Source organism: Peromyscus leucopus, chromosome 22 (genome assembly GCF_004664715.2).
Source record: "Peromyscus leucopus breed LL Stock chromosome 22, UCI_PerLeu_2.1, whole genome shotgun sequence".
Taxonomy (NCBI): Eukaryota; Metazoa; Chordata; class Mammalia; order Rodentia; family Cricetidae; genus Peromyscus; species Peromyscus leucopus.
The window spans coordinates 881,629-907,411 of record NC_051081.1 but is presented as its reverse complement, the minus strand read 5'-3'; the positions used below and the strand labels follow the sequence as shown (position 1 = coordinate 907,411).

Here is a 25,783-nt window from a genome sequence, read left to right as displayed (position 1 = left end):
GGTGACGTCCCGCAGGAGGCGCCCAGTCCGAGTGTCAACTGTGAACGCGTCTTTTCCACGTTCCCCCGCGGCGCCTCCCCAGCCGGCCCGTTGATCCCCAGGTTGCTCCCGCACCCGGCGTTGTGTGTAGCTGAGGTGACCTTGAACTTGCGGTCTCTTTCTGAGGCCTCCAAGGGCTGGGGTGATGGCATGTGCCACCGCGTCAGCGTTAGGGGTTTAGTGTTTTCTTTTAGACACCTCACTGTGTAACACGGGGGGGGGGGGGGGGGTTGAACCTGTGACCCCTTCTCCTCCATCCACCCCCACGTGCTGGGGCGATGGGTGCCCGCTCTCGGGCTCCTTCTGTCTCGGTCCATCGCTCGTTCCCTGCCCCAGAATTGACAGCAGGGTTTGTCTCCCGCCTGTCAGAGCCGTGAAGGTGCAGTCTTCAAACAGCGCGTGTCCGTCCCCAGTCTGTCCCCAGCCGCCCTGTGCGGAAGCCGGATCCCAGGCCGGATCCCAGTCCTGCTGGGTCAGCCGATCCCAGTCCTGCTGGGGGTCAGGCCGGATCCCAGTCCTGCTGGGGGTCAGGCCGGATCCCAGTCCTGCTGGGGGTCAGGCGGATCCCAGTCTGCTGGGGTCAGGCCGGATCCCAGTCCTGCTGGGCGTCAGGCCGGATCCCAGTCCTGCTGGGGGTCAGGCCGGATCCCAGTCCTGCTGGGGGTCAGGCCGGATCCCAGTCCTGCTGGGGGTCAGGCCGGATCCAGTCCTGCTGGGGGTCAGGCGGATCCAGTCTGCTGGGGTCAGGCCGGATCCCAGTCCTGCTGGGGGTCAGGCCGGATCCCAGTCCTGCTGGGCGTCAGGCCGGATCCCAGTCCTGCTGGGGGTCAGGCCGGATCCAGTCCTGCTGGGCGTCAGGCCGGATCCCAGTCCTGCTGGGCGTCAGGCCGGATCCCAGTCCTGCTGGGCGTCAGGCCGGATCCCAGTCCTGCTGGGCGTCAGGCCGGCCCTGGGTGCGGAGGGAGCGCCTCCAATCGTGGCCTGGGGCAGCAGTCCTGGGGGCCTCGTTCATTTTTCATCTTTCTTTATCTCCCCCACCAATGAGGCTGCACCCCGGCCAGGGGCCCCCAGGGCAGCTTGGTGGCCGCTGCCCCCCTCATCCCCCGCTTCTTCCAGGACTCGGGAGGGCGGGTGCCGCGCCAGGCGCCAGTGAGATCAAGCGAGAGGAGAAAGACGACGAGGAGAACACGTCCGTGGCCGACGCCGAGGAGGACAAGAAGGACCTGAAGGCCCCACGCACGCGCACCAGGTGCCAACCCCCTCCCCTCGGGCCACGCACGCACGCACGCATCACACGCCACAGGCGCACACACACGTGACACACGTGCACACACGTGACACACGTGCACACAGACCCCGGGAGGCCCCCCAGGCCGCCTCGCCAGCTCACTGTCTCCCTCTGGCCCCGGCCCCCCTCCCCCGTAGCCCAGACGAGGACGAGGACGACCTTCTCCCCCCAGAGCAGAAGGCCGAGCGGGAGAAGGAGCGCCGGGTGGCCAATAACGCGCGCGAGCGCCTGCGCGTCCGCGACATCAATGAGGCCTTTAAGGAGCTGGGCCGCATGTGCCAGCTGCACCTCAGCAGCGAGAAGCCGCAGACCAAACTGCTCATCCTGCACCAGGCCGTGGCCGTCATCCTCAGCCTGGAGCAGCAGGTGCGAGGTCAGTGGGCGGCCCGCGGCCCGCGCCTCCGCCTCCCCCTCCCCGCTGCCCGCCAGAGCGGGGACCCGCCTCCCCGAGCGCCCCGCGCCCGCTGCTCCCTGTCCTGACCCCCTGAACTGACGGCCATGCTCCGCTCCCACACTGCTGCCCTGACCCGTCCGCACACAGTGACCACGTCCACACACACTGACCACGTCCACACAGTGACCACGTCCACACACAGTGACCACGTCCACACACACTGACCACGTCCACACTGACCACGTCCACACACACTGACCACGTCCACACTGACCACGTCCACACACACTGACCACGTCCACACACACTGACCACGTCCACACACACTGACCACGTCACACACACTGACACGTCACACACACTGACCACGTCCACACACACTGACCACGTCCACACTGACCACGTCCACACACACTGACCACGTCCACACATTGACCACGTCCACACTGACCACGTCCACACAGTGACCACGTCCACACACACTGACCACGTCCACACACACTGACCACGTCCACACAGAGACCACGTCCACACAGAGACCACGTCCACACATACTGACCCCGTCCACACAGTGACCACGTCCACACACAGAGACCACGTCCACACACACTGACCACGTCCACACACTGACCACGTCCACACACACTGACCACGTCCACACACACTGACCACGTCCACACACACTGACCACGTCCACAGTGACCACGTCCACAGTGACCACGTCCACACACAGAGACCACGTCCACACACAGTGACCACGTCCGCACACAGTGACCCCGTCCACACACTGTGACCCCGTCCACCCTGACTGACCCCATCCACACTCACCCTGTCCACACCGACCGACCTCATCCACACAGTGACCTCATCCACACAGTGACCCCATCTCCACCGCCTGGCCCTGTCCACACCGTGACCCTGTGCTGGCGATTCCCGACTCCCCACTGACATCACAGCTCTCCCACACCCTGCTCCACAGTGCTCCCTACACTGACTGGTGTCCACGGTGACCTTGTCCTCACCCCGGCTATCCTCACCCCGGCTGTCCACACCCCGGCTGTCCTCACCCCGGCTTTCCTCACCCCGGCCGTCCTCACCCCGGCCGTCCTCACCCCGGCCGTCCTCACCCCGGCTGTCCTCACCCCGGCTGTCCTCACCCCGGCCGTCCTCACCCCGGCCGTCCTCACCCTGGCTGTCCTCACCGCCGACTGTCCTCACCCCGGCTGTCCTCACCCCGGGCCGTCCTCACCCCGGCCGTCCTCACCCGGCCGTCCTCACCCCGGCTGTCCACACCCCGGCTGTCCTCACCCCGGCCGTCCTCACCCCCGTCCTCACCCCGGCCGTCCTCACCCTGGCTGTCCTCACCCCGTCCTCACCCCGGCCGTCCTCACACCCCGGCCGTCCTCACACCCCGGCCGTCCTCACCCCGGCCGTCCTCACCCCGGCTGTCCTCACCCCGGCCGTCCTCACCCCGACTGTCCTCACCCCGGCTGTCCTCACACCCCGGCTGTCCTCACACCCGGCTGTCCTCACCCCGGCTGTCCTCACACCCCGGCTGTCCTCACACCCCGGCCTGTCCTCACACCCGGCCTGGTCCTCACCCCGGCCGTCCTCACCCCGTCCTCACCCCGGCCGTCCTCACCCCGGCCGTCCTCACCCCGGCCGTCCTCACCCCGGCCGTCTCACCCCGGCCGTCCTCACCCCTGTCCTCACCCGGCTGTCCTCACCCGGCTGTCCTCACCCCGTCCTCACCCCGGCTGTCCTCACCCCGGCTGTCCTCACCCCGGCTGTCCTCACCCCGGCTGTCCTCACCGTCCTCACCCCGGCTGTCCTCACCCCGGCCGTCCTCACCCCGTCCTCACCCCCGTCCTCACCCCGGCCTGTCCTCACCCCGGCTGTCCTCACCCCCGGCCGTCCTCACCCCGGCTTGTCCTCACCCCGGCTGTCCTCACCCCGGCCGTCCTCACCCCGGCCGTCCTCACCCCGGCTGTCCTCACCCCGTCCTCACCCCGGCCGTCCTCACCCCGGCCGTCCTCACCCCGGCTGTCCTCACCCCGGCTGTCCTCACCCCGGCTCGTCCTCACCCCGGCCTGTCCTCACCCCGGCCGTCCTCACCCCGGCTGTCCTCACCCCGCGTCCTCACCCCGGCCGTCCTCACCCCGGCCGTCCTCACCCCGCTCCTCACCCCGGCCGTCCTCACCCCCGGCTGTCCTCACCCCGTCCTCACCCCGGCTGTCCTCACCCCGGCTGTCCTCACCCCTGTCCTCACCCCGTCCTCACCCCGGCTGTCCTCACCCCGGCTGTCCTCACCCCGGCTGTCCTCACCCCCGTCCTCACCCCGGCCGTCCTCACCCCGGCTGTCCTCACCCGCCGTCCTCACCCCGGTCCGTCCTCACCCCGGCTGTCCTCACCCCGGCTGTCCTCACCCCGGCTGTCCTCACCCCCCGGCTCGTCCTCACCCCGGCTGTCCTCACCCCGGCTGTCCTCACCCCGGCCCGTCCTCACCCCGGCTGTCCTCACCCGGCCGTCCTCACCCGCCCCCCCGTCCTCACCCCGGCCGTCCTCACCCCGGCTGTCCTCACCCCGGCCGTCCTCACACCCGGCTGTCCTCACCCCGGCTGTCCTCACCCCGGCCGTCCTCACCCCGGCTGTCCTCACCCCGGCTGTCCTCACCCCGGCTGTCCTCACCCCGGCTGTCCTCACCCCGGCGTCCTCACCCCGGCTGTCCTCACCCCGGCGTCCTCACCCCGGCTGTCCTCACCCCGGCTGTCCTCACACCCCGGCTGTCCTCACCCCGTCCTCACACCCCGGCTGTCCTCACCCCGGCCGTCCTCACCCCGTCCTCACCCCGGCTGTCCTCACCCCGGCTGTCCTCACCCCGGCTGTCCTCACCCCGTCCTCACACCCCGGCTGTCCTCACCCCGGCTGTCCTCACCCCGGCTGTCCTCACCCCGGCTGTCCTCACCCCGTCCTCACACCCCGGCTGTCCTCACCCCGGCCGTCCTCACCCCCCGGCTGTCCTCACCCCGGCCGTCCTCACCCCGTCCTCACCCCGTCCTCACCCCGGCCGTCCTCACCCCGTCCTCACACCCTGTCCTCACCCCGTCCTCACCCCGGCTGTCCTCACCCCGTCCTCACACCCCGGCTGTCCTCACCCCGTCCTCACACCCCGGCTGTCCTCACACCCCGGCTGTCCTCACCCCGGCTGTCCTCACCCCGGCTGTCCTCACCCTGGCTGTCCTCACCCCGGCTGTCCTCACACCCGTCCTCACCCCGGCTGTCCTCACCCCGGCCGTCCTCACCCCGGCTGTCCTCACCCCGGCTGTCCTCACCCCGGCTGTCCTCACCCCGGCCGTCCTCACCCCGGCCGTCCTCACCCCGGCTGTCCTCACCCCGGCCGTCCTCACCCCGGCTGTCCTCACCCCGGCTGTCTCTCCAGCCCTCCCCTCACATGGCTGTTTCCCACGCCGATTGCCCCGCCGGTGGCCGCCATCCACCCTGACTGTCCCACAGCCGCCGCCCCGCACTCTGTCCCTGCACTGACCCCCTCCACAGGGAGTCCCCTCGGCCCGCCATCCGGGTGACGATCCCCACGCTGCCTGCCCCCTTCCCTGGAGGGTCGGCCCCTGACTGACTGACTGCCCGCCTCCCTGGCCTTGAGGGCCACCTCTGACACGCCCGGACTCCGCCCTGGCCCCACACCTGACGACTTCAGCCCCGACTGCCCCGTCACCCCCGGCTCTTGCTAGCCTGTCCTTATCCCGGAGCCTGGCCGTTAGGGGCCAGGGCCCCCACCCCAGGAGCCCAGAGGTGCCAGCTGGTGTGGGGACCGCTGTCCCTCTTCACCTTGTCAGGGCCCCGACCCACCCTCTGAGAGCATCTTCCCTGACTCAGTTTCCCCATCCCTGATGGTGTTCATCCACCTGCCCAGGGCCGGTGAGGGGGGCTACAGCTTGGACCCACCCCGCTGCTTCCTCCGCCTGCACCCGCCCTGGCCCGCCCGCCCGCCGCCCGCCGTTAACCTTTCTCTCCTGCAGCATGGTGGCCTCTGCCCAGCCGTCCACTGTCTCCTTGGCTCCAGGGTCTCTGTCTGTGGCGGCAGAATGCGCGGCCCACCCTGGGCCCCGCGTCCGCCTCCTCTGCTCTGTCTCTCACGCTGTGCTCTCCCCTGGCTGTCCCCTGCTTGCCACATGCCGCCCCTCACCTCGCACCTGCCGCCCCGTGGACAGGGCTGGCCGCACCGCCACCCCGGGGCCTTTTGTCCCATCGGGCCCTCCGTGGCCTCGAGGGAAGAAAAGGTCCGTCGGGCACGCAGCCTCTGGTGCCCACATGCAGTTTGGTCTGTGCGCTTGTCCTGAGGTCTGGGGCCACCGCCGCCACCCGGAGGGATCTGGTCCATCGAGGGCAGCAGGGGACATGAGTGGCAAAGGCCTTCACAGCCCAGGTGCCAGGGTTTTGACTGCCACCCGCTCCCCCCGGGAGGAGACGGAGGCGCAGGTTCAGCACAGGGTGAGGGGCCTGTGCCAGTGCGTGCTTCCTGTCAGGAAGCCTCAGGCCGGAGCAGGGACAGGGTCTCAGCCTCGTGGTCGGTCCTCTGCAGCCACTGCACGGACGTCCGTCAGTGGAGGAGACAGTGGCCCGGCCGGGGTGGCCGGGGCTCTGGGGCGCGGGGCTCAGGCCTGAGGCCGTTTGCTCTCACCAGCCCTGGCTCGGTCCAGGCCTCAGCCTTGCGGGGCAGCCCAGCCCTGAGTCCTGTCACCCAGAGCCACGAGCAGGGGCAGGGACAGCTCAGAACCCACTGCCCTGTAAGGCCACCTCCCCCACACGTGTCAGGGGACAGTGAGGCCTCTGTCCTTCCCCGAGGGACCGACCACCCGGCCTCCCGGAGACCTGGGTCTAAGGACACACACACACACACAGACAGATGCCCTTAGCGGGTGTCGCCGGCACAGGGCGCCCCCCCACACTGTCACCGCACACGTTAGCACATAGCACACGACGGCCCGGCCGCCCTGACGGAGGCCCGGTGCTGTGACCCAGCAGTACGGACGAGGTGCTGTCCCTGGAGGAGAAGGACCTGAGGGACCGGGAGAGGCGCATGGCCAATAACGCGCGGGAGCGGGTGCGCGTGCGGGACATTAACGAGGCCTTCCGGGAGCTGGGGCGCATGTGCCAGCTGCACCTCAAGTCGGACAAGGCGCAGACCAAGCTGCTGATCCTGCAGCAGGCCGTGCAGGTTATCCTGGGCCTGGAGCAGCAGGTGCGAGGTAGGCCGCGCCCGCCCCATCCTGCTCTGCCCCGGCCTGTTGCTGGCCGGGGGTAGCCTCGGCACAGTCCCAACCCTCCCTCTCCCCACCCGGGGACCGTCTCCCACCGTGCTCTCCTCCCCCACTCCCCCCAGAGCGTAACCTGAACCCCAAAGCGGCCTGCTTGAAGCGGCGGGAGGAGGAGAAGGTGTCCGGCGTGGTCGGAGATCCCCAGCTGGCGCTGTCAGCTGCCCACCCTGGCCTGGGTGAGGCCCACAACCCGCCCGGGCACCTGTGAGCCGTCCCATGGGTCTCCGTGGGACCAGGGACCACTGCACTCTGCGTCCAGGGTGCGCCAGGACGGTCCTGGGTGAGCGGGTCTCCAGCGAGGCGCGGAAGAGGGCTCCGGCTCATCATGGCGGCGGCGAGGCTCCAGGAACGCTTCGGGGCCTCGGGGCTCGGGGCAGCCGTGTCCTGGCCCCAGTAACCAACGTAACCAAGCTGAGGGGAGCACCCCCTCGATTAACGGAAACTGGAAACAAAAGCAGCATGCTCACTTTTCAGAAAAGAAAAAAGATGCCTTAACTGTGGAAGAGTCGGGCCGCACCCTGGCGAGGGGCGGCCGGGGACTGGCTTCTGGTTCAGAGCCACCAGCACATCGTGCCTAAGCGTATTTTTTTTAAGGAGAATAAAAGAACATTAGTTATCAGATTTTTTTTTTAATGTAGACAAAACTTAGCAAGAACGAGGCCTTCCGTGTCTTATTGTTATTTTTTTTAGCTTTCTTTTGCGTATGTTTTGTAAGCAACAAATTTTTGTATAAAAGTCTCCTGTCTGTTGCTGTTTCTAGAGCTCAGTGTCATATTTCATGGTCTACGAGGTTATTAAAGTAGCATTCAAAAGACCCAGTGTTGATCTAAGGGTCACCCTGCCTAGTGCCTGGCACAGAGTCTGGATGTCCGGTGTCCCCTCCCTCTTCCCACGAGCCCAGAGCCTGCTTGTGCCCGGCACGTGCTCACAGCCAAACCGCAGTCTGCCCCTCTCGAAAGGTGACTAGTTGTCCCCGTGGGGCTTGGACTTAATGCTCCTTTTTTCTCGCTGCCCTGAACGCTTGGGTAACAGGTTGTAGGGTCTCTAAAGGGACAGAATTGGTGGAGTGGATATATAGATAGACAGATAATTAACGCAGTGGGCTGGGGCGTTAGCGTGGCTTAAGGGCTGTGGTCTGGGGAGTCCTAGTTCAGCAGTTCTCAGTCCTCCAGCGGGTCTCGCAGCCCCAGTCCAGCGCTGGAGGCCTGGAGGATTCCTGGGGAACTGCTGCTCTCAGTCTGCACCGGAATCTGGGGGGTGGGGGGGCTCCAACACCAGTGAAGGAGCCTCAGCCGCAGGGCAGATGAGCCGGCCAGCCAGAGCCGCGAGCGGGCGGGGAGCAAACGCTTCCTCCTTGTGTGGGCTGCCGCCGGAAGGTGTGGCCCGGGTTAGGGTCCAGTCAGGAGAGCCCCCCCCCTAGGTGTACCCAGCTGCTCGGGTTGGTTGTTCCAGATGTAAAGTTAACTGTACTTAGGTACCATTCACGCAGCCGCAGCTGGCTCTTCAGGAGATGGCTCTGGCTTTGGCTCCCCTCCCTCTGTCAAGGGGTCCATGAGTCCCTTCCAAGTATCTTCACCCATTTTTCAGATCCCTGTGGCATTTCTTCCCGTCCTAGACCCTGGGGAGGATGTTGGGGGTCTGCCGAGGACTCCCTACAGCACTCTGTTCACACCTGCTCCATGCTGACCTCTGTGCCCACAAGCTACCCTCCCTTTGGAGACCCCAAAAATCGCCAGTGAGGAGATTTTGTTGGGAACCATGGAACACCTTGTTATGACAGTATTCACCGCTTTGGCTCAGGGACTCAGCGCCTCTGGAAGCCTGTGGGAGGAACAGCTGGATTGGAGGGCACACGAGATTGCCAGACCACATCCCTGCTCCCATGGCCGGTTCTCAATGTGGTCCAGCAGGCCACGGGGGCTGCTCCAGGTTACCTGTCTGCTGGGTTATCCAGGAGCAATCGACCTGCCCTCAGCCTGAGCATCCCTGAGTCCCTGTGTCCCAGGAGGGTTCATAGACGCTGTGCACACGGCTGCCCAGCTGCAGGGCCACAGAGGGTGGTGGACTGAGGTTGTGGCTCAGTTGGTAGAGTTCTGCCCGTGTGTGTGCATGCAGCCCTGGGGTCCGAGATGAGCTGTGTGTGTCTCTGCCTCCCTGAGCTGGAGTTAGAGGGTTGTTACCGGACCTCTTTACATAGGAGCTGAGTATTGGAAGTCAAGGGGCAGGGCGTTTGTTTTTGAACCTGGTTTCTCTGTGTAGCCCTGGCTGTCCTGGAACTCACTCTGTAGACCAGGCTGGCCTCGAGCTCACAGAGATCAGCCTGCCTCTGCCGAGGTTAAATTAAATCGCACTGTGTATGTCTGTTTGGACCTTGCTGTGTAGTGGAGGACAGCCTTGAACTCAGCTCCAGATTCGTCAGTTTCCCAAGTGCTAGGATTAGAGGCATGGTTGCCCAACTTTGTTATTTTTAAATTGTAAGTATATGGGTATTTTGCGTGTACATGTATGTGTGTGTGCACCGTGTGTGTGCAGACTGTGAACTGTGACAGCCAAAAGAGGGCATCGTATGCCCCAGAATTGGGGTTACAGGTGCTTGTGAGCAGCCGTGTGGGTGCTGGGAACCTTGGTCCTCTGCAAGAGCAGCTGGTGTTCTTGCCCATGGATCCTCCTCTCCTGCCCCCTCCTTAGTTTGTGGGATGAGGTCTTTGAACCCGGAGCTTAACTAACCCGTTAGGCCAGAGTAGCTCAGCACCGAGCCTGTGCCTCCGGTGTCTGCCTTCCTGGTTCCAGGGTTAAAAGTGGAGAGGTAGCGAGGCCCACCGCTGAGATCCCAGCACGGCGGTCTCTGTCGGTTCTCGGCTAACGACGGTGGCACAATGGAACCTGCGGTCCCCAGGGAGGACCCCGGTTACTGTGGGGTCCAGGAGGGAGTCCAGCGCTGAGCAGATACCGCATGCCAGTCCAAACACTAGACACTTCAAAAGTGGGGACGAAGGACGGAGCTCCCTATGGGCTTCTGTGCCCCTGCATCCGGGTGGGGCAGCCCCCAATGCTCGCTGGGGGATGTGTATCTGAGGGTGTGCCTACCCACCTTCTGCTGGTCTGCCCAAGCTGGGAAGGCAGACAAGACAGGGACTTCAGCGGAAGGTTGACCAAGGAGGGCCTGCCCGTGTGCCAACCAAGGGACCCCAAGGTGTCCCGTAAGGAAGATCCGAGCAAGTGGAGGGTACCTCCAGTCCAAGCCTCCCCCTCGGGGCCCTGCACAGGCCCCTTGCCTGTGTGGCCTGGTAACTCCTGTTCAAACGGATCAGGGGCAGGCCTGGGGCTCCGTGGGTAGCCTGCTCTTCTGGCGTGCACAAAGCCCTGGTTCCACCCCCAGCCCTGCCTGCCTATACCAGCTGGAGGTGCAGGCCCAGGCTTAGGAGGTGGAGGCACCTTCTCACTAACAACAGTGTGTGGGTTTGGTTTTGTTTGTTGACATTGTTTGTTTGTTTGTTTTTCGAGACAGGGTTTCTCTGTAGTTTGGCGCCTTTCCTGGATCTTGCTCTGTAGCCCAGGCTGGCCTCGAACTCACAGAGATCTGCCTGCCTCTGCCTCCCGAGTGCTGGGAATAAAGGCGTGCACCACCACCTCCCGACCTGTTTGGTTTTTCGGGACAGGGTTTCTCTGTGTGGTTTTGGAGCCTGTCCTGGAACTCGCTCTGTAGCCCAGGCTGGCCTCGAACTCCCAGATCTCCCGCCCGCCTCTGCCTCCCGAGTGCGGGGATTAGAGACGTGCGCCCCCGCCAGTGTGTATTATTAGTCATCACGTTAGTACCCGGGCCGCACGGGGACAGCATCAGGACGCGCTGCATCAGGACCACAGCTCAGAGCCTGGGAGCGGCCGGCAGGCTCGACGCCCCGCCCACAGGGGCGGGGTCTAGCAACGTCTGTCAGCCCTCCCCGGAAGTAAGATGTCAATGTCTTCTGATCCGGCGAGCACCGCCGCCGGAAGCGGGTGGTGCGTTTCCCTGCGCGCGTGCGCCGTAGGTCCGCACATGCGCAGTGCTCCGGGGCAACGGGAACGGGGTGACCCAGAGTGCCGAGACCCTGCCGCGATGTTGGGCAAGTTTCTGGGCCCGCGCTACCGGGAGTTGGCCAAGAACTGGTGAGGAGCCCGCCCACCGTCCCACCCGGGTGCCCTGGGAACGTGGGGGAAACTGAGGCTGGGGCAGCTGAAGTATTCCCGGACACGGTGCAGGTAGAGGATCCAAGGTCAGTCTGAACTGCCCCGAGCCTCAGTTTCCCCAGCCCGACCTGTGCGGTACGGATCGTGCCCTGGGCTCCGACGGCTCCGGACTCCGACTTTCAGCCCGGCGCCTTGCAGCCTTTGGCTCTGATTTTGCCTTCTTTAATTTAATTTTATTTTTTTTGAAGCAGTGTTCCTGTAACCCTGGTTGGCCTCAAACTCCCGGCAGTCCCCCTGCGTCCCACTCCTTCAATACTGAAATCACGGGCACCCACCATGCCCCGAGTGTTCTGGTTGCATGCGTATCTGGACCGTGTAGCCTGGTAGCCGCGTAGGCAACGAGGGCATCGGATCCCCTGAACGCAGAGCCCAGATGGTTGTGAGCACCATGTGGGTGCTGGGAATTGAACCTGGGTCCTCCGGAGGAAGAGGCATCTCTCCAGCCCCTTTAGTCCCTTTTTAAATTTCAGTGTATTTCCACTTACATGTATGTGTGTGAGTTTGTGCTCACGAGAGTGCGGGTGCCCGAAGGGTCCAGAAGGCGTTGGATCCCCTGGAGCTGGAGACGTGGATCTTCTGCAAGAGCAGTGAGCTCTCCCAACCACTGAGCCGTCCCTCCAGCCCCCACCTCCGGGCTTTTAAGTTTTTTTAATTTAATTTTAATTATTGCTTTTTGCAACGATGGCAGTGAGATTCGGGACCCTAGACCCGTAGTCAAGCTCACAGCTCTAAGTGACAGCGCCAACCCTCAAACGGCTGTCATCCCGGTGTGCCAAGTCTGCAGCTGTGGCCCAGTGGGTGGACCACTCGGCCAGCTCTGTGGCCCAGGCCTCAGCACGCCGGCTTGGCAGGGGGCGCAGGAGGATGAGGAATTCAAGGCCAGCTTTGGAGACAAAGATCAAAACTTATCACATTAATACTGCAGGCCCAAAGTCACCCTTCCAATCTCTCACGCAGTTCTGAGGTCTTAGGGGCCATCCCGGGTACCACAGACCTGTCATGGGCCTGTCAGCCCAGCACTGGGGATCTGCAGGCAGGAGAATCAGGAATTCATGCCTGTCCTCAGCCATCGTGAATTCCAAGCCAGAGTGGGACACATGGAACCCTGTCTTAATAAACAGATGATGGATAGATGGTAGATACATAGATAGATGACAGATTATAGATAGATTATAGAGTAGATAGATGATACATGATAGATAGGTAGGTAGATAGATAGATAGATAGATAGATAGATAGATAGATAGATGATAGGGAGATAATAAAAGTGCATCAATGCCAACAGCTGTACCACGCCTACCCACAGGATAAGCTGTGTCGTATTGGTGACCTCAGTGGACAGCAGCATAGATTTTGTGATTGCTACAGGCAGAGGCCACCTGCTGGGAGGCCAGGACGTGTGGCTCACTTGTGGGAGGTGCCAGCCTGTGTGTCTCGGTAGGGGACAGTGGAGGTTGGGTTCTGGCAGTGTAGCCGGGTGCCTGGTATCTTGGCGATCTGCACAGTTGAGGTTCACAGGCTCGCTCTCTCTTCCAAACTCCACGTGGCCCCACTGGCCATGACCAACTGAACCCAGCAGCCTGGGACTGTCGCCCGAAAGGGAAGGGTCCTACAGTGAACCAACCCCGAGTCCTGAGCTGACCCAGACGAAGGTTTCATGGCTGTCCAGTGCTTGGAATCCAAGTTCTTTTTTTGTTCATTTGTTTTTTTGAGAAGGTTTCTCTGTGTAGCCCAGGCTGGCCTCGAATTCAGAGATCCACCTACCTCTGCCTCCTGAGTCCTGAGATTAAAGGTGTGCGCCCTCAGGCCCAGCCTTTTAGGCTGGTTGTGAAGCAACAGCAGCCTTCCTGCCTCAGCCCCGTGGTCAGGCACTGGGAGGGCTCTGGACCGTCATCAGCGTGGGATGTCGTGGCAGAAGATTCTCGAAGGCGAAGTCAGCAGCAGCTTCTAACTGCCTCTGTCCCCCCCAGGGTCCCCACAGCAAGCATGTGGGGTGCTGTGGGTGCCGTGGGGCTCGTGTGGGCCACAGACTGGCGGCTGATTCTGGACTGGGTGCCTTACATCAATGGCAAGTTTAAGAAGGATAATTAGGCAACCCCTCGCCACACACAGGATCTCCCTGGTGAGTCCGAGTGTTGGGCCTGACTGCTGTGGGTTGGGGGTTCTGGAGTGGTTCTGGAGGGGATCCCTGACACGTCCCCATACCCCAGGATTTTGGATCCTGGTCACAACCTCAGCTGCTAGACTGGCTAGCAGCCTAGCTCACGGAGCTGGTGCCCAAGTCTGGGGGATGCAGACTCCATTGTACAGATGGAAGGGCTGAGGGCAGGCAACACTGTGTGTCCTCAAGCCACGCCACAACTGGCTCTTTGGTTATGTTGGTAGCTTGTTGCCCACAGTACAGTCCTGTGTAGACCACTCATGCCCAACGTGTGCGCGTGAGTGCACTCGTGTGTGTGTGTGTGTGTGTGTGTGTGTGTGTGTATGTGTGTGTGTGTGTGTATGTGTGTGTGTATGCACATGCACAGGCATGGAAGCCAGCGATTGGGGTGGGTGATTTCCACTCTCTATCTCCACTTACTGCCTTGAAACCAAATCTCACTGAACCTGAAATCTGCCTCTGCCTAGGCCATCTGGCCAACCAGCAACTTCTTGTCTTCTTCCTGTCTCTTGCCGCCTCCCTCCCTAGAGCTGAGGCTATGAGCATGCACAGCAGTGCCTGACTTGTGTGTGGTGCCAGAGCGTGGGTCCAACTTCTTACACAGCAGGCTTTCACTTACACACACACACACACAAACCCCTACACCCCTGCAGTGCCCACAGAGGCCAGAAGAGGGCACCAGAGCCCCTGGACCTGGAGTCACTGGGGTTATGAGCTGCTGTGTGGTTCTGGGAACTAAATCCAGGTCCTCTCCAGAGCGGCTGGTGTCCGTCACTTGCTGGACCGTCTCCAGTGCCAACCACACAGGCCTCTGAACCTGAGCTCGTGCACTGGCTGGACTGGATGGAACTTGGGTCCAGTGCTTCTGTGGCGGGCACTTTGCCCATTAATTACCCTCCCTGCCCTCTTTCCCATCCTCCAGACAAGGGCCTGTAGCTCCTGTGACACTGTTGGCATCGTTCACAGCTCGGGGCCCTGGGCTGGCCCCTGTGTGCTGAGCTCACCCTGTGCTGTCCCCTCCCAGGTGCCACATCCTGCTGCCCTCAGGAACAGCTCAGCCCAGTGGAGGACGCTGAGGACGCCGGACGCTGAGGAAGCCCGCATCGTCCTGGGGGAGCCTCTGCATTGATGGACACTTGGGCTGCCTTCGTGGGTTTAGCATTAAACCTTGTTCTTACACCTCTGACGCCTGGGTCTCCTCATGCTCCACCTGGCTCCCTCCTCGTCATCCTCCTCAAGGCTTCCCCAATTCAGGGGTCCTTTCAGCACCCAACGTTTGGACGTCTGGAAAAGTCTTCAATGGCAAGCAGAAATCCTTGCCACACTGAAGTATTTTCTGGATAGAAACGGCGCAGTGCGTTCCCGGGGGCTGACTGTAAGTCACGCAGCTTTAATGCTGTAAATAGTGTTCAGAGTCCCTGCAGCCCCCGCAGCCCCCGCAGCCACACAGCAGGACTTCTGCCTTCATGGTTTAGTTTGTGTTGAGACAGGGTCTTAGGTAGCCTAGGCTGGCCTCAAAGTCAGTATGTAACCAAGGCTGCCTTAAACTTCTTACCCACGCCTCTGCCTCCCAAGTGCTAGGACAACAGGTGTGATCCCCCATGCCCGTGTTTGTGGGCCTGAGAGGCTCCCCAGGGCTTCCTGTGTGGTAAGTGAGAGCTGTACTGAGCTACAGCCACAGCCCTAGAAAGTGCTGCTTCGGTTATAAAAAAAAAAAAAAATGCTGCCATCCATCCTGGTGCAACAACACACATTTTCTTTTTTCTTTTCTTTTTTTTTTTCTTTTTTTTTTTTTTGGTTTTTCGAGACAGGGCTTCTCCGTGTAGCTTTGTGCCTTTCCTGGAACTCCATTTGGAGACCAGGCTGGCCTCGAACTCATAGAGATCCGCCTGCCTTTGCCTCCTGAGTGCTGGGATTAAAGGCGTGCGCCACCACATTTTCATCTGAGTTCCAGACAGTGGGCGATTAGTGACTTTCATCTCAGAAAGTCCTGGGTACAGTGGCACCCACCTATCCTGTCAGCTCTCTGGACATTGAGTCAAAAGGATCAAGAGGTCAGGGTCATCCTCTGATACTTGGAGAGGCCAGCCTGGGCTCTATAAGACCTGGTCTCCAAAAAGAGTGTTGTGGCGACAAAAAAGAGTTTGGAGATCCTCTGTGGTAAAGAGCCCATGTTCTTGCAGAGGACCCAGGTTCTAGTCCCAGCACCTACATAGCAGCTCCAGTCCTGGGATCCATACCCTGTTCTGGCCTCAGTGAGCTCCAGAAACACATGGTGCACAGACATGTGCACACACATAAATCTTTAATAAGAGGGCCCGGGCCCGGGAATGCAGGCCTGTCATCCCAGCTACTCAGGATGCTGAAGCAGGGGGATTGGGAAGTTAAGGCCGGCTTGAGAGATTTAGTGAAGCTTTTGGTCAAGCAGGGTCCTCCCACCCTCGGGAGGCTGAGGCAGGATGGGGAGAAGGACAGCCGGGGCTGTCCCAGACCAGGCTAAAAGGGAGGCCGGGCTGGCTCCATCAGACCTGAGCCTCTGGGTTATTCAGGCGTGTGATTCAGGAAAACTACAGGTCAGAAACCGGGCTGCGGATGCAGCTCCTTAGCATGTGCCAGCCTCCATGCCCTGCACCACAGTGTGCCAGTGCCCACCTGTCATCCCCGAACGTGGAGGTGGAGCTGAGAGGATCACTGCGGGCGTCCCCGGCTACGTAGAGGCTGGGAACACCCTGAGCGACTTAAGACCTCCTATTAGTCTAAAAAAAAAATGGAGCGGGCGATAGTTCAGTTTTCTGCTTGCCAAGCAAACATGAACCCTTTCCCCAACACCCACAGAAGAGCCCAGCAGGGCACGTGCCTGTCACCGTGGTGCGGGTACCTCCCTGGCCCGCCTGTCCAGGCAAAACAGTGAGCTACAAGTTGAGAGACGGTGCCTGGGAAAATTAGATGGTTCTGGATGGGAAAATGTACAATTCTTGTTTTTAAGTTATTTTTCCAAGACAGGGTTTCTCTGTGCAGCCCTGGCTGTCCTGAATCTCACTCTGTAGACCAGGCTGGCCTCGAACTCACAGAGATCCTCCTGCCTCTGCCTCCCGAGGGCTGGGATCAAAGTTATGCTCACCACTGCCCGGCAAGAAGAAACTTAAAAAACAGTTTTGGGTGAAGCCGAGAGCGGTGTGCACGTCTGTCAACCCAGCAGTGTGGATGCAGAGGCAGGAGGGCTGCCCGGGGTACGCAGAGGTGTGCGGGATTGGATTGGAGAGACACTAGATCCCCTGGCACAATAGGCGAGTCCCTGCCAGACGCACACTGCGCAGGTGCAGCCGCTCCCAACCCCAGGACGGGCCCGGCGGAAACGAGTCCAGCGCGGTAAGGACCAGGTGCGGAGCGCTCGCTGCTTCAGGAGTGCAGGGCGCAAGCGCGGTGGGTGTCCCGCCCCCACCACGCTGATTGGCTGTCTCTGTCTCGAGGCGGGACATACAAGTGAACGGAGACGTCCCGGGCACTCTGATTGGCCGGGCTCCCAGGCCGCGTGTCCCGCTAATGAGCCTGGGCGGGGCCGCGAGGGGCTTTCGAGCGGAGGAGCGCGGACTGACCCGATTGGCCTGCCCGTCGCGGGGCGGGGCCGAGGCTGCGCCTGCGCAGAGAGCCGCGCCTGCCGTCCGACGAGTCCCACGAGCCGGGAGGGGCGGGGCCGGCCCCGCGCCTGCGCAGTCGGGCCCCACGCGCGGGCGGGTGGGCGGAGCGGCCCCCCTAGCGGGGGCTGTGGAGCGCGGGGAGGGGGCCGAGCGGGTGGCAAAGCCGGCGCGCGCCCGGCTGGGGGCGGAGGGCGGAGGCCCGCGGGGCGGAACAGCCGCGGCGAGTGGCGGCGGCGGCGGCGGCGGGAACCGAGGCGGCGACGAGCTTGGGGTCGCGACTGGCGGCGGCGGCGGCATCGGCGGCGGCGGGCCCGGAGGCGGGCGCGGAGCCGGGGCGCGATGGAGCGGAAGAGGTGGGAGTGCCCGGCGCTCCCGCAGGGCTGGGAAAGGGAAGAAGTGCCCAGGAGGTCGGGGCTGTCGGCCGGCCACAGGGATGTCTTTTACTATAGGTGAATGAGCGCGCCGGCCGCGCAGGGCCCCAACGGGCGCCTCCCAGCGGCCTCTGCGGCGGCCTGGGCGCCCCGGCTGCGGGCCGCGGTCTGGGCCGGGCGACGTGCGCACGAGCGAGCGAGCGCGCGAGCCGGCGTGCGTCCTACGTGCCGGGTCGCGGCCACTGCGCACGCGCCAGGCTCGGCTCAGCGCCCCGCGCGCGTGCGCCCGGCCCCGCGCCGCGCCTCCCGCCCGTGCGCCCCGCTCCGCGCGGCTGCCGCTCAGCGCGCGTGCGCCACGCGGGGCTCCCGCGGGCCCAGTGCGCGTGCGCGCCGCCCGCCGCGGCAGCCTCGTGGCTCGGCGCCCGTCCGTGGCGCCAGCTTTTGTCCTCTGCGGAGTCGGGGACCGTGCGCGCCGGGCGAGGGGCGCCCAGCCTTGGCCAGACGCCGCTGGGAAGCGGGGGTGGGAGGCGGGACTGACCCTGGGGCCCTCGTGGGGAGTTCGCGGGGACCACGCCGAGGTTCCGGGGCGCGGGGCGAACCGCCCGGGTGGCTCGATCCCCTCGGCTGCACGTTCTGCCGCCTCGCCCCCCCCCACGCCCCCATTTCTGCGGCCGTCCCGCAGCCCTTGCTCCCAGTCGTGCCCCCAGAAGTCACATCTGCCATAGCGGCTTCTGACCGCTGAGAACATTGGCCTCTGTTGGTTCCGTGTCCGAGACTGTTTTTTAATTTTGATGCAGTGTCTAGGTAGTCTCCGTAAACCCGGTGGCTTGCAGCCTCGCGGGCAGGGCGGTGACAGCTGTCGGATTGCAGCCCGCACCTGCTGTCCTCCCTCGGCTCTTTGTGCGGTGGGGTGGGCACAGCACCCTGGGCCTTGTGCATGCCAGGCCCGCACCCTGCCGCTGAGCCACATTCCCAGGCGCCCTTTGCTCATTGCAGCCACAATTGCATGGCGGCTTTGTGGGGAGGTTCTGCGGGCCCCTTGGTCTTTTGGAGTCCCAGGTTCCTTTAGGTCTGAGAAGAGGGGCGGGGCTGTTGGCTCCTAAGGGACGACGGGGTTTTCCCATGGGGCCGCTAATGGTGTCTCTGGGTCCCATGTGCATGCGGCCCCGCTCCCTTCTTCCTGGCTTGCCCAGCCTTGCTGGAGCTTTTTAAAGCCTGTTGGCCCCGGTGTTCTGTCCTCCAGAGTCCGTAGGCCATGACCCCAGCGCTGCCACCTTTTTCCTGGGCACCTCAAGCCTCCGCGGCTCCCCAGCCTGCTGCTGTCCTCACCTCTGTCCAAAGCACAAAGTGTGAGAAGCGCCTGGTGGGTGCTGTGGCCTAGACAACGGGCCCTCCTCCTTTGGGAGTTGGTCCAAAGCCACCTTGTCCCCGGGCTGTAGTCACCCCGCTTACCCTGCCCTCGCATATCCATGCCCAGAACAGCTGCAGACGCCACCCACTCCTTTGTGCATGGCATCCTGTCAGTCAAGACTGTTCGTGAGCTTCCTCCCTGAGAACCCTCCCACACGTGGCCCGACACCATGTCAGCTCTTCGGCCTGGGAACTTTGTCCCCAGTGCCACTGCAGGTCTGCACTCTGCCTGCTGAGGGCAAGCTCGAGCTGCGGGCTCTGTGGGTGCATTACATGGTCCTGTGTGGATCTGCACAGCAGTGCTCAGAACACAGCCTGCACCGTTTGCCACACACCCACCTCACAAGGCACCCCACCTTTGAGACACGGTCTTGCTATGTAGCCCAGGTTGGCCTGGAACTTGGGACCTCCTTCCTCAGCTGAGAGGCATGTGCCACCGTGCCTGGTTTTGTTTTCTAAATTAATACAGCTTTGTTGAGATGATTCAACCTGTATGCCAAACTCACTCACTAGAGGGCCGTGGGCTTTTGGCGTGTCCACACAGGAGGGATCACCGTCACACACGACTTTGGAGCATTTGCCATTTTAAAATGAGGCCCCAGGGGCTAAGGCCGGAGCTCAGTGAGTAGACTTCCGCCTGGGGCTGGTTTGCTCTGGTTTGTCCCCATACCAACCACAAAAACCAGGCTTCAGTGCCCGTCATCACCACATTCAGAAGGTGGAGACAAGGGGCCAAGGTTTCAGTGAGGCAAAGCCTTTGCCTCACACCACTCATGCTCCCTCCCACCCCCTAAGCAGCTGCCAATCAGAGGCCTGGGCCTGGCTGGGGTCCACAGCTGGATTGGAAGCTTGAGGCACACGTGGGCTCAGTGCCAGCCCAGTGCTTTTGGGACCCCAGGCCCTGGCATGCAGTGTGGCTGGGGTGCCTCATTTCTGTGTGGTGCTCACACTGGGGAATCTCCTGGCCCAGTGGGGCGTTGTCTGTCCGGACAGGACAGCCACATACAAAAGGTTCCCAGCAGACACCACCATGTGAGCTGTAAAGAGGGACAGTGAGTGATTGCCAGCAAGATGTAACGGCAGCCGACTGCCAGAGCTCCCCACAGCTGAGACTAGGATGGAACCCGGAGCCTGCACACGCTACCAGTGCTATCTCACCGCTGAGCGGCACCCAGCCTGCCACCACTTCTGCTTCTTGTTCTGGAACATTCTCTATCCTATCCGTGGGGCCCCCCATGCTTCACTCAGTGCGATGTCCTCAGGGCTCCTCCATATTGTAATATGTCTGAGCTTTGCTCCTTTTCACGGCTGAGTAATACTCCAGCATGTCATGGACCACACAGGCTGCCCTGCCTTTGGCTCCGAGTGTTCATCACAGGTGCATTTCCAGAAGACAGGGGTTATCAGACCTACGCCCGTCCTGTGCATGGGTTCAAGAGGACACACGTGCCACCCCCCCCCCCCGGGGGGGGTTGAAGGCAGCACTGACTACATGGAGAGTTAAGGCTAGCCTGGGGTACACGAGACCCTGTCTCAGAAGCACTCAAAGGAAGCTGAGGACTGTGTAGCAGTCCTGAAGCCATGGGTCCTACCTCTAGCAACACTTGAATCCAGGCAGTGGCCACTCAGGGCTGGAAGCCGCAGGATCAGGAATTCCTTTTTTGTTTTTTTTTTTTGTGTGTGTATGTGTGTGTGTGTGTGTCTGTGTGTCGTCCCGTCGTGTCCGTCCCCACCCCCACCCCCGGTCTGGAGCTGAGGACTGAACCCAGGGCCAACCCTTTTTTTGGTTTTTCGAGGCAGGGTTTCTCTGTCGTTTTGGAGCCTGTCCTGAATCTCGATCTGTAGCCCAGGCTGGCCTCGAACTCATAGATCCGCCTGGCTCTGCCTCCCAGTGCTGGAACTAAGGTGTGCACCACCACCGCCCAGCAGGATCAGGAATTCTTGGCTACGTAGTGAGTTTTGAGACCAGCCTGGGCTACATGAGACCTGTTTCCCCCCAAATAAACACAGCCCTGTACCCCTACATAGGCGATTTCTGGGGCGCAAGGGCTGGTTTCCGGCCCAGGCAGCCGAGGGGTACAGGCCCCAAGCCCCGGCTCCCGGGGGCTGTTCTTCCCGCTCGCTTTCCCCGTGGCCTCAGGCCACCCTGAGGCGCGGAGAGCTCTCCCTCCCAGAGTGGTGGGCGGGGGCGGCCTGCCGGGCTGACCAGCCTCCCGCCCGCAGCCCCAGCGGGAAGAAGTTCCGCAGCAAGCCACAGCTGGCGCGTTACCTGGGCGGCTCCATGGACCTCAGCACCTTCGACTTCCGCACGGGGAAAATGCTGATGAACAAGATGAATAAGAGCCGCCAGCGCGTGCGCTACGACTCCTCCAACCAGGTCAAGGTGAGGGCGGTGACGTCAGGGAGGGGCGGGCCCTCGGGTTAGCCACGATCGCCATCGAGTCAGTACCTCGGCTGGCGGGAGCATGGCGCGCATTTGGTTCGGCGGGTGGGAGGTCTGCCGGCCTGATCGCCCGCCCAACACCATTCAGGCCCTGTCTAAACGCCTCCCTGGCCCCTCCAACCCTCCGTGGATCCCGGTCGGAGCGGCCCGCTGCAGAGTCTTCTCCCCCCAGGGCAAGCCTGACCTGAACACGGCGCTGCCCGTACGGCAGACCGCATCCATCTTCAAGCAGCCGGTGACCAAGATCACCAACCACCCCAGCAACAAGGTCAAGAGCGACCCGCAGAAGGCGGTGGACCAGCCGAGGCAGGTGAGCCCCGCGCAGTCTCGGGCGCCCTGAGGCTTTGTCCTAAAGCTCGTCCGTCCTTCGGGGCGCAGGGAGCCAGCAGCGCCTTGCCCCAGAGCTCCTCCCCGGCTCCTGTGTCTTCTTGTAAAGTACTTGCTCTTCCGAAAGAATGCGCGCGAGCTTGGGGGCCGCCCTCAGCCCAACACCGCGGCCTGAGGCGCAGCAAGAAACCTCCGCTTTTAAAAAAATCAACATAACAAAAGCCAAGGCTCATTTGTGTTTTTCAGGCCTATTTGTAAACACCCCCGTGGCTCCTGGGGGCTGGGATGGATGGACTGGTCACATCCCTCCCACCTCTGCGTCCTGTAACCTTGCCTCTCTCACCCTAAAGCTGTTCTGGGGAGAAGAAGCTGAGCGGCCTGAGTGCCTTCGACATCGCTGAGGAGCTGGTCAGAACCATGGACCTGCCCAAGGGCCTGCAGGGTGAGCTGGGGCGGGGGCTGCTGGTGGGGGGGGCCTCTTCTTTCTTTAAAGGTGTGTGTGTGTCTGTGTGTCTGTGTGTGTGCGTGTGCGCGCGGGTTTCTTTGTACGGCTTGCGCACTGGTTCCCGTGGAGGCCGAGGGTGTCAGATAGCCCGCAGCTGGAGTGACAGGCGGTTGGGAGCCCTCTGGTGGGTGCTGGGAAGCATCCCTCGGGACCTCCTGTGGAACCCTGGCAGGCCTGGGCGCACAGATGGCCTGTCCTCTTCTGCCTTTGCCTGGGGTTACAGCTTGGGCCGCCACACCAGGCTTTGGTGAGGTCTCTCTAATGACGGACTAGCCTAGGGTGAGGTCATGGCTGCCCGGGTGGCAGCCTGTGCTGGCCCGGCCCTGCCCACACTGTCCTCCCCACAGGGGTGGGCCCAGGCTGCACGGATGAGACGCTGCTGTCGGCCATCGCCAGCGCACTGCACACCAGCACCCTGCCCATCACCGGCCAGCTCTCGGCAGCCGTGGAAAAGAACCCTGGCGTGTGGCTGAACACCGCGCAGCCCCTGTGCAAAGCCTTCATGGTGACTGACGACGACATCAGGTACCTGGCGCCCACGCCCACCCGCATCTCCACAGTCAGTCATGGCAGGGATGCAGGGCAGGCCGGCAACCGCCTGGCTCCTCAGTGTGTTCTGGAATGGCGGGGGTAACAGACTGTGAGGCTCAGTCTTGGCTCAGTAACCATGACTTCCACAGGCCTGGGAGAACTGGGGAACTGAAGAAGCTGGGTGGGGCTGGACCTGAGTGACAGCCCTCAGGAAGGGTCCAGGCCTGGTCGGCAGTGGCCGGGGCGGTGGAGGACGGGAGTGGCCCTGCGTGGCCCTGCGTGGCCCTGCGCTCCTGTGTGGACAGCCCTGAGTGCCCGAGAAGAGGCTCCTCAGCGGGAGGCCCTGGAGCCTGAGGGCCTGGCCTGCGTTTCCTGCCTCACACCAGGGTGTCGGGCGGGACAGGGCCAAGAGCAGCACCTGGTGGAACTGGCCCCAGGGTCTGCTTGCTGTGTGTGGGCGAGGCGCAGCCGCTGCTGTCTGTGGTTCCCACCCTCTTGGACCTGAGAAGTTGAAAGCGTTAGGAGAGCAGTGGTGGCTGGTGGGGAGCTGTCGGGGTTCTAGAAGGGACGGGTGGTGGCGGACCTGCGGGCCCATCACTGGGTTCCTTGAGGCCCTGAGGTGAGGGTGTCCGTCCTTCAGGAAGCAGGAGGAGCTGGTGCAGCAGGTGCGCAAGCGCCTGGAGGAGGCGCTCATGGCCGACATGCTGGCCCACGTGGAGGAGCTGGCCCGGGATGGGGAGGCGCCCCTGGACAAGGCCTGTGCTGAGGACGAGGAGGACGAGGAGGAGGAAGACGAAGAGCCTGAGCCCGAGCGGGTCTAGCACAGGTGCTGCAGGCCGGCCAGGGTGACGGCGGCGGCTCGCTCCCTCCCCAGCCAGGCTGCCCTCGCCTCTTCCCGATGGCCTGCCGGCTGGGTTGCAGACTTCCCTCAGCCTGGCCTGGACCAGGTGGGGGCCAGGCCAGCAGGAGGCGGGCCTCGTGCGGGGAGCCCCCGGTGGGCCTCGGACTCACTTGCCCTGCGCTTATGGCAAGGAGCCCCACATTGAAAACTGAAGGTCGGGGCGCAGCTGGGAGGCAGCCTTCACCGTGGTCACCTCCCTGCCTCCTCACCATAAGAAGAAGCCCTGCTCGGCACCAAGGAGCTACAAGCTTTGTTGGGCCGCTGGAGGAAGGTTCTGGAAACACACCTGGCTGTTCCTGACTTTCAGCGTCACAGGCCAGGGTCTGGACTGCTACCAGGGTCTCGGGGTCACCAGCCTCCCTGAGCTAGGGCCAGCAGCCAGCCAGGAACTTGCTTTCCTTCAATAAAGCGATGGTAGGAACTTCTCAGCCTCTGACTTCTCACTGTGTGGGAGCCACAGCTCTGAGGGTGCCTGGCGAACCCACAGTGCCCGCTGCCCAGCTGTGGGACCCACCTGCTTCTGGGCCGCGGGGAGGCTTGGGGAGCGGTCAGTGGTTCTGCAGAGCCCCGTGAGTGTGCTTGGCCGTCCTCAGTCGCAGCAAGGTCTCCTCCAGGCTGGACAGCACCCAAGGCCAGAGCTGGCACCCCCCTCCAACAGAAATGCCACTCTTCTCTGGGTTCTCGCTAGGGCGACCATAGTGACCTGTGCCACCCCAGAGGACCCAGGGTTTGTAAGGTCCCTCCAGGACAGGGACTGGTGACCCCAGCATCCATGGCAGAATGATAAAGGTTTGGCATGGGAGACGGCCGGTGAGTGAGGCTCTGTCCTGCACAGCACACTAACCTGTGGGTACCGCCACCGTCCCCTGGTGTCCCCACCAAAGAGGGGACTCCTTCCCCGTTCTCTTCCCCTCTACTGTGAGACACTTGTGTTGGACAGGTCTGCATCCGTCACAGGGCCTGGCCCTGCCCTGGAGACTCTTCTCCTGCAGGACTCTGCACACAGCCTGCCCAACATCAGCTCCCCTGTGTCCGGGCTCTAAGTCCCTGGTGGCCTCAGCAGGCCAAGGGCAGTACAGCCTGGTGAGGCGCCCTGCAGTGGGTGCCGGCCCTGGTCCGGGAGGTGGGCGTGGGCCCTCTGTCTGCACCCAAGGGTGCACAGGGCGCCCTACAGTCCTTCCCAACTCCACAAGCCCTGCATTGTTCGAAAGCCTCCTGCCACCCTTAACATGCCGCCCACAGACCCCAGGTTCCCAGCTTCCCCGTGGCCCCTCCCACATGACCACGTGCCCTGCCGTCCTGCGGCCACCACAGACGTGCTCAGCTCCTCCAGGTCATGTTTCTGCCCATGGCCACCATGAGAAAAGATGGTGGTAACAGATAAAGCTTCCCCGGATGGGGCCATCCACTGCCAGTGTTAGCCGGCCACGAGCGGGAAAACAAGGCTCTGACACGGGCCACAGCCAGGGAGAGGCCGCGGAACGCTCACCGCGGGGGCTGGGCCCGGTGGCGCACGCCCTTAGTCCCAGCACTAGGGAGGTAGACGGCTGTGAGTTCAAGGCCAGCCTGGTGTACAGAGCCTGTTACAGGACAGCCAGGGCTGCACAGAGAAACTGTTTCAAAAAAGAAACAAAAAGCTCACAGTGGCGTTGGAAAAGCAGGGACAGGGAGGAGCCAGAGCTGGGGAGGACCCCGGCCGGGAGGACTCAGGCCGGGAGGACCCCGGCTCGGGAGGACTCAGGCCGGGAGGACCCCGGCTCGGGAGGACTCAGGCCGGGAGGACTCAGGCCGGGAGGACTCAGGCCGGGAGGACTCAGGCTCGGGAGGACCCCGGCTCGGGAGGACTCAGGCCAGGAGGATCGCCTCTTGTGGATATTCTGCACCGACGTGAAGGTGACTCGGTGCTGGTGCTGGGGGTGGAATCCGGGCAGCATGCTGGTCGGGCTCACCGCTGCCCACCGGCGAGAGGTTCTGGACATTGATTCCTGCAGCCGTTTTCAAATGAACCGAAGGACTCCAGATTTAGCTTTATTATTAGTGTGTGAAGCCTGACGTGCCAGGAGTCCTGACGTGCTCAGAGACGTGTGCGCCGGGCCTGGCGTCAGCATGGCCACCAGGACACTGCCTTCCGGTGTCCTGCAAACTGACTCCGCACACACCTTCAGTCCCGTGGCACTGGGGCGGAGGTCAGAGGACACGTTGTCATGCCTGG

The 25,783-nt window shown here is 62.9% G+C and overlaps 3 protein-coding genes across 3 annotated transcripts in view; all 3 read left to right on the top strand.

Moving 5' to 3' along the window:
- Tcf3 (transcription factor 3) overlaps positions 1–7,818 on the top strand; it is a 29,257-nt gene extending 21,439 nt beyond the window's left edge. The window contains 3 exon segments of the mRNA XM_028861178.2: positions 1,156–1,288; positions 1,465–1,700; positions 7,123–7,818. Of these exon segments, the coding sequence (XP_028717011.1) occupies positions 1,156–1,288; positions 1,465–1,700; positions 7,123–7,265 (512 nt within the window). The 3' untranslated portion in view covers positions 7,266–7,818.
- Positions 7,819–11,084: 3,266 nt separating this feature from the next.
- Positions 11,085–14,631, top strand: LOC114686525 (cytochrome b-c1 complex subunit 10). Its single transcript, XM_028861194.1, has 3 exons — positions 11,085–11,203; positions 13,255–13,406; positions 14,470–14,631. Exons 1-2 carry the CDS (start codon positions 11,094–11,096, stop codon positions 13,373–13,375), a joined length of 231 nt encoding a protein of 76 aa, XP_028717027.1. The 5' UTR covers positions 11,085–11,093; the 3' UTR covers positions 13,376–13,406; positions 14,470–14,631.
- A 2,723-nt stretch (positions 14,632–17,354) lies between these two features.
- On the top strand, positions 17,355–23,999 carry Mbd3 (methyl-CpG binding domain protein 3). The gene is given in 7 exon segments (XM_028861195.2): positions 17,355–17,436; positions 21,088–21,247; positions 21,480–21,617; positions 21,985–21,993; positions 21,995–22,076; positions 22,487–22,664; positions 23,311–23,999. Coding segments are annotated over 7 exon segments (762 nt in total). The 5' UTR covers positions 17,355–17,422; the 3' UTR covers positions 23,492–23,999.
- Positions 24,000–25,783: the final 1,784 nt, after the last annotated feature.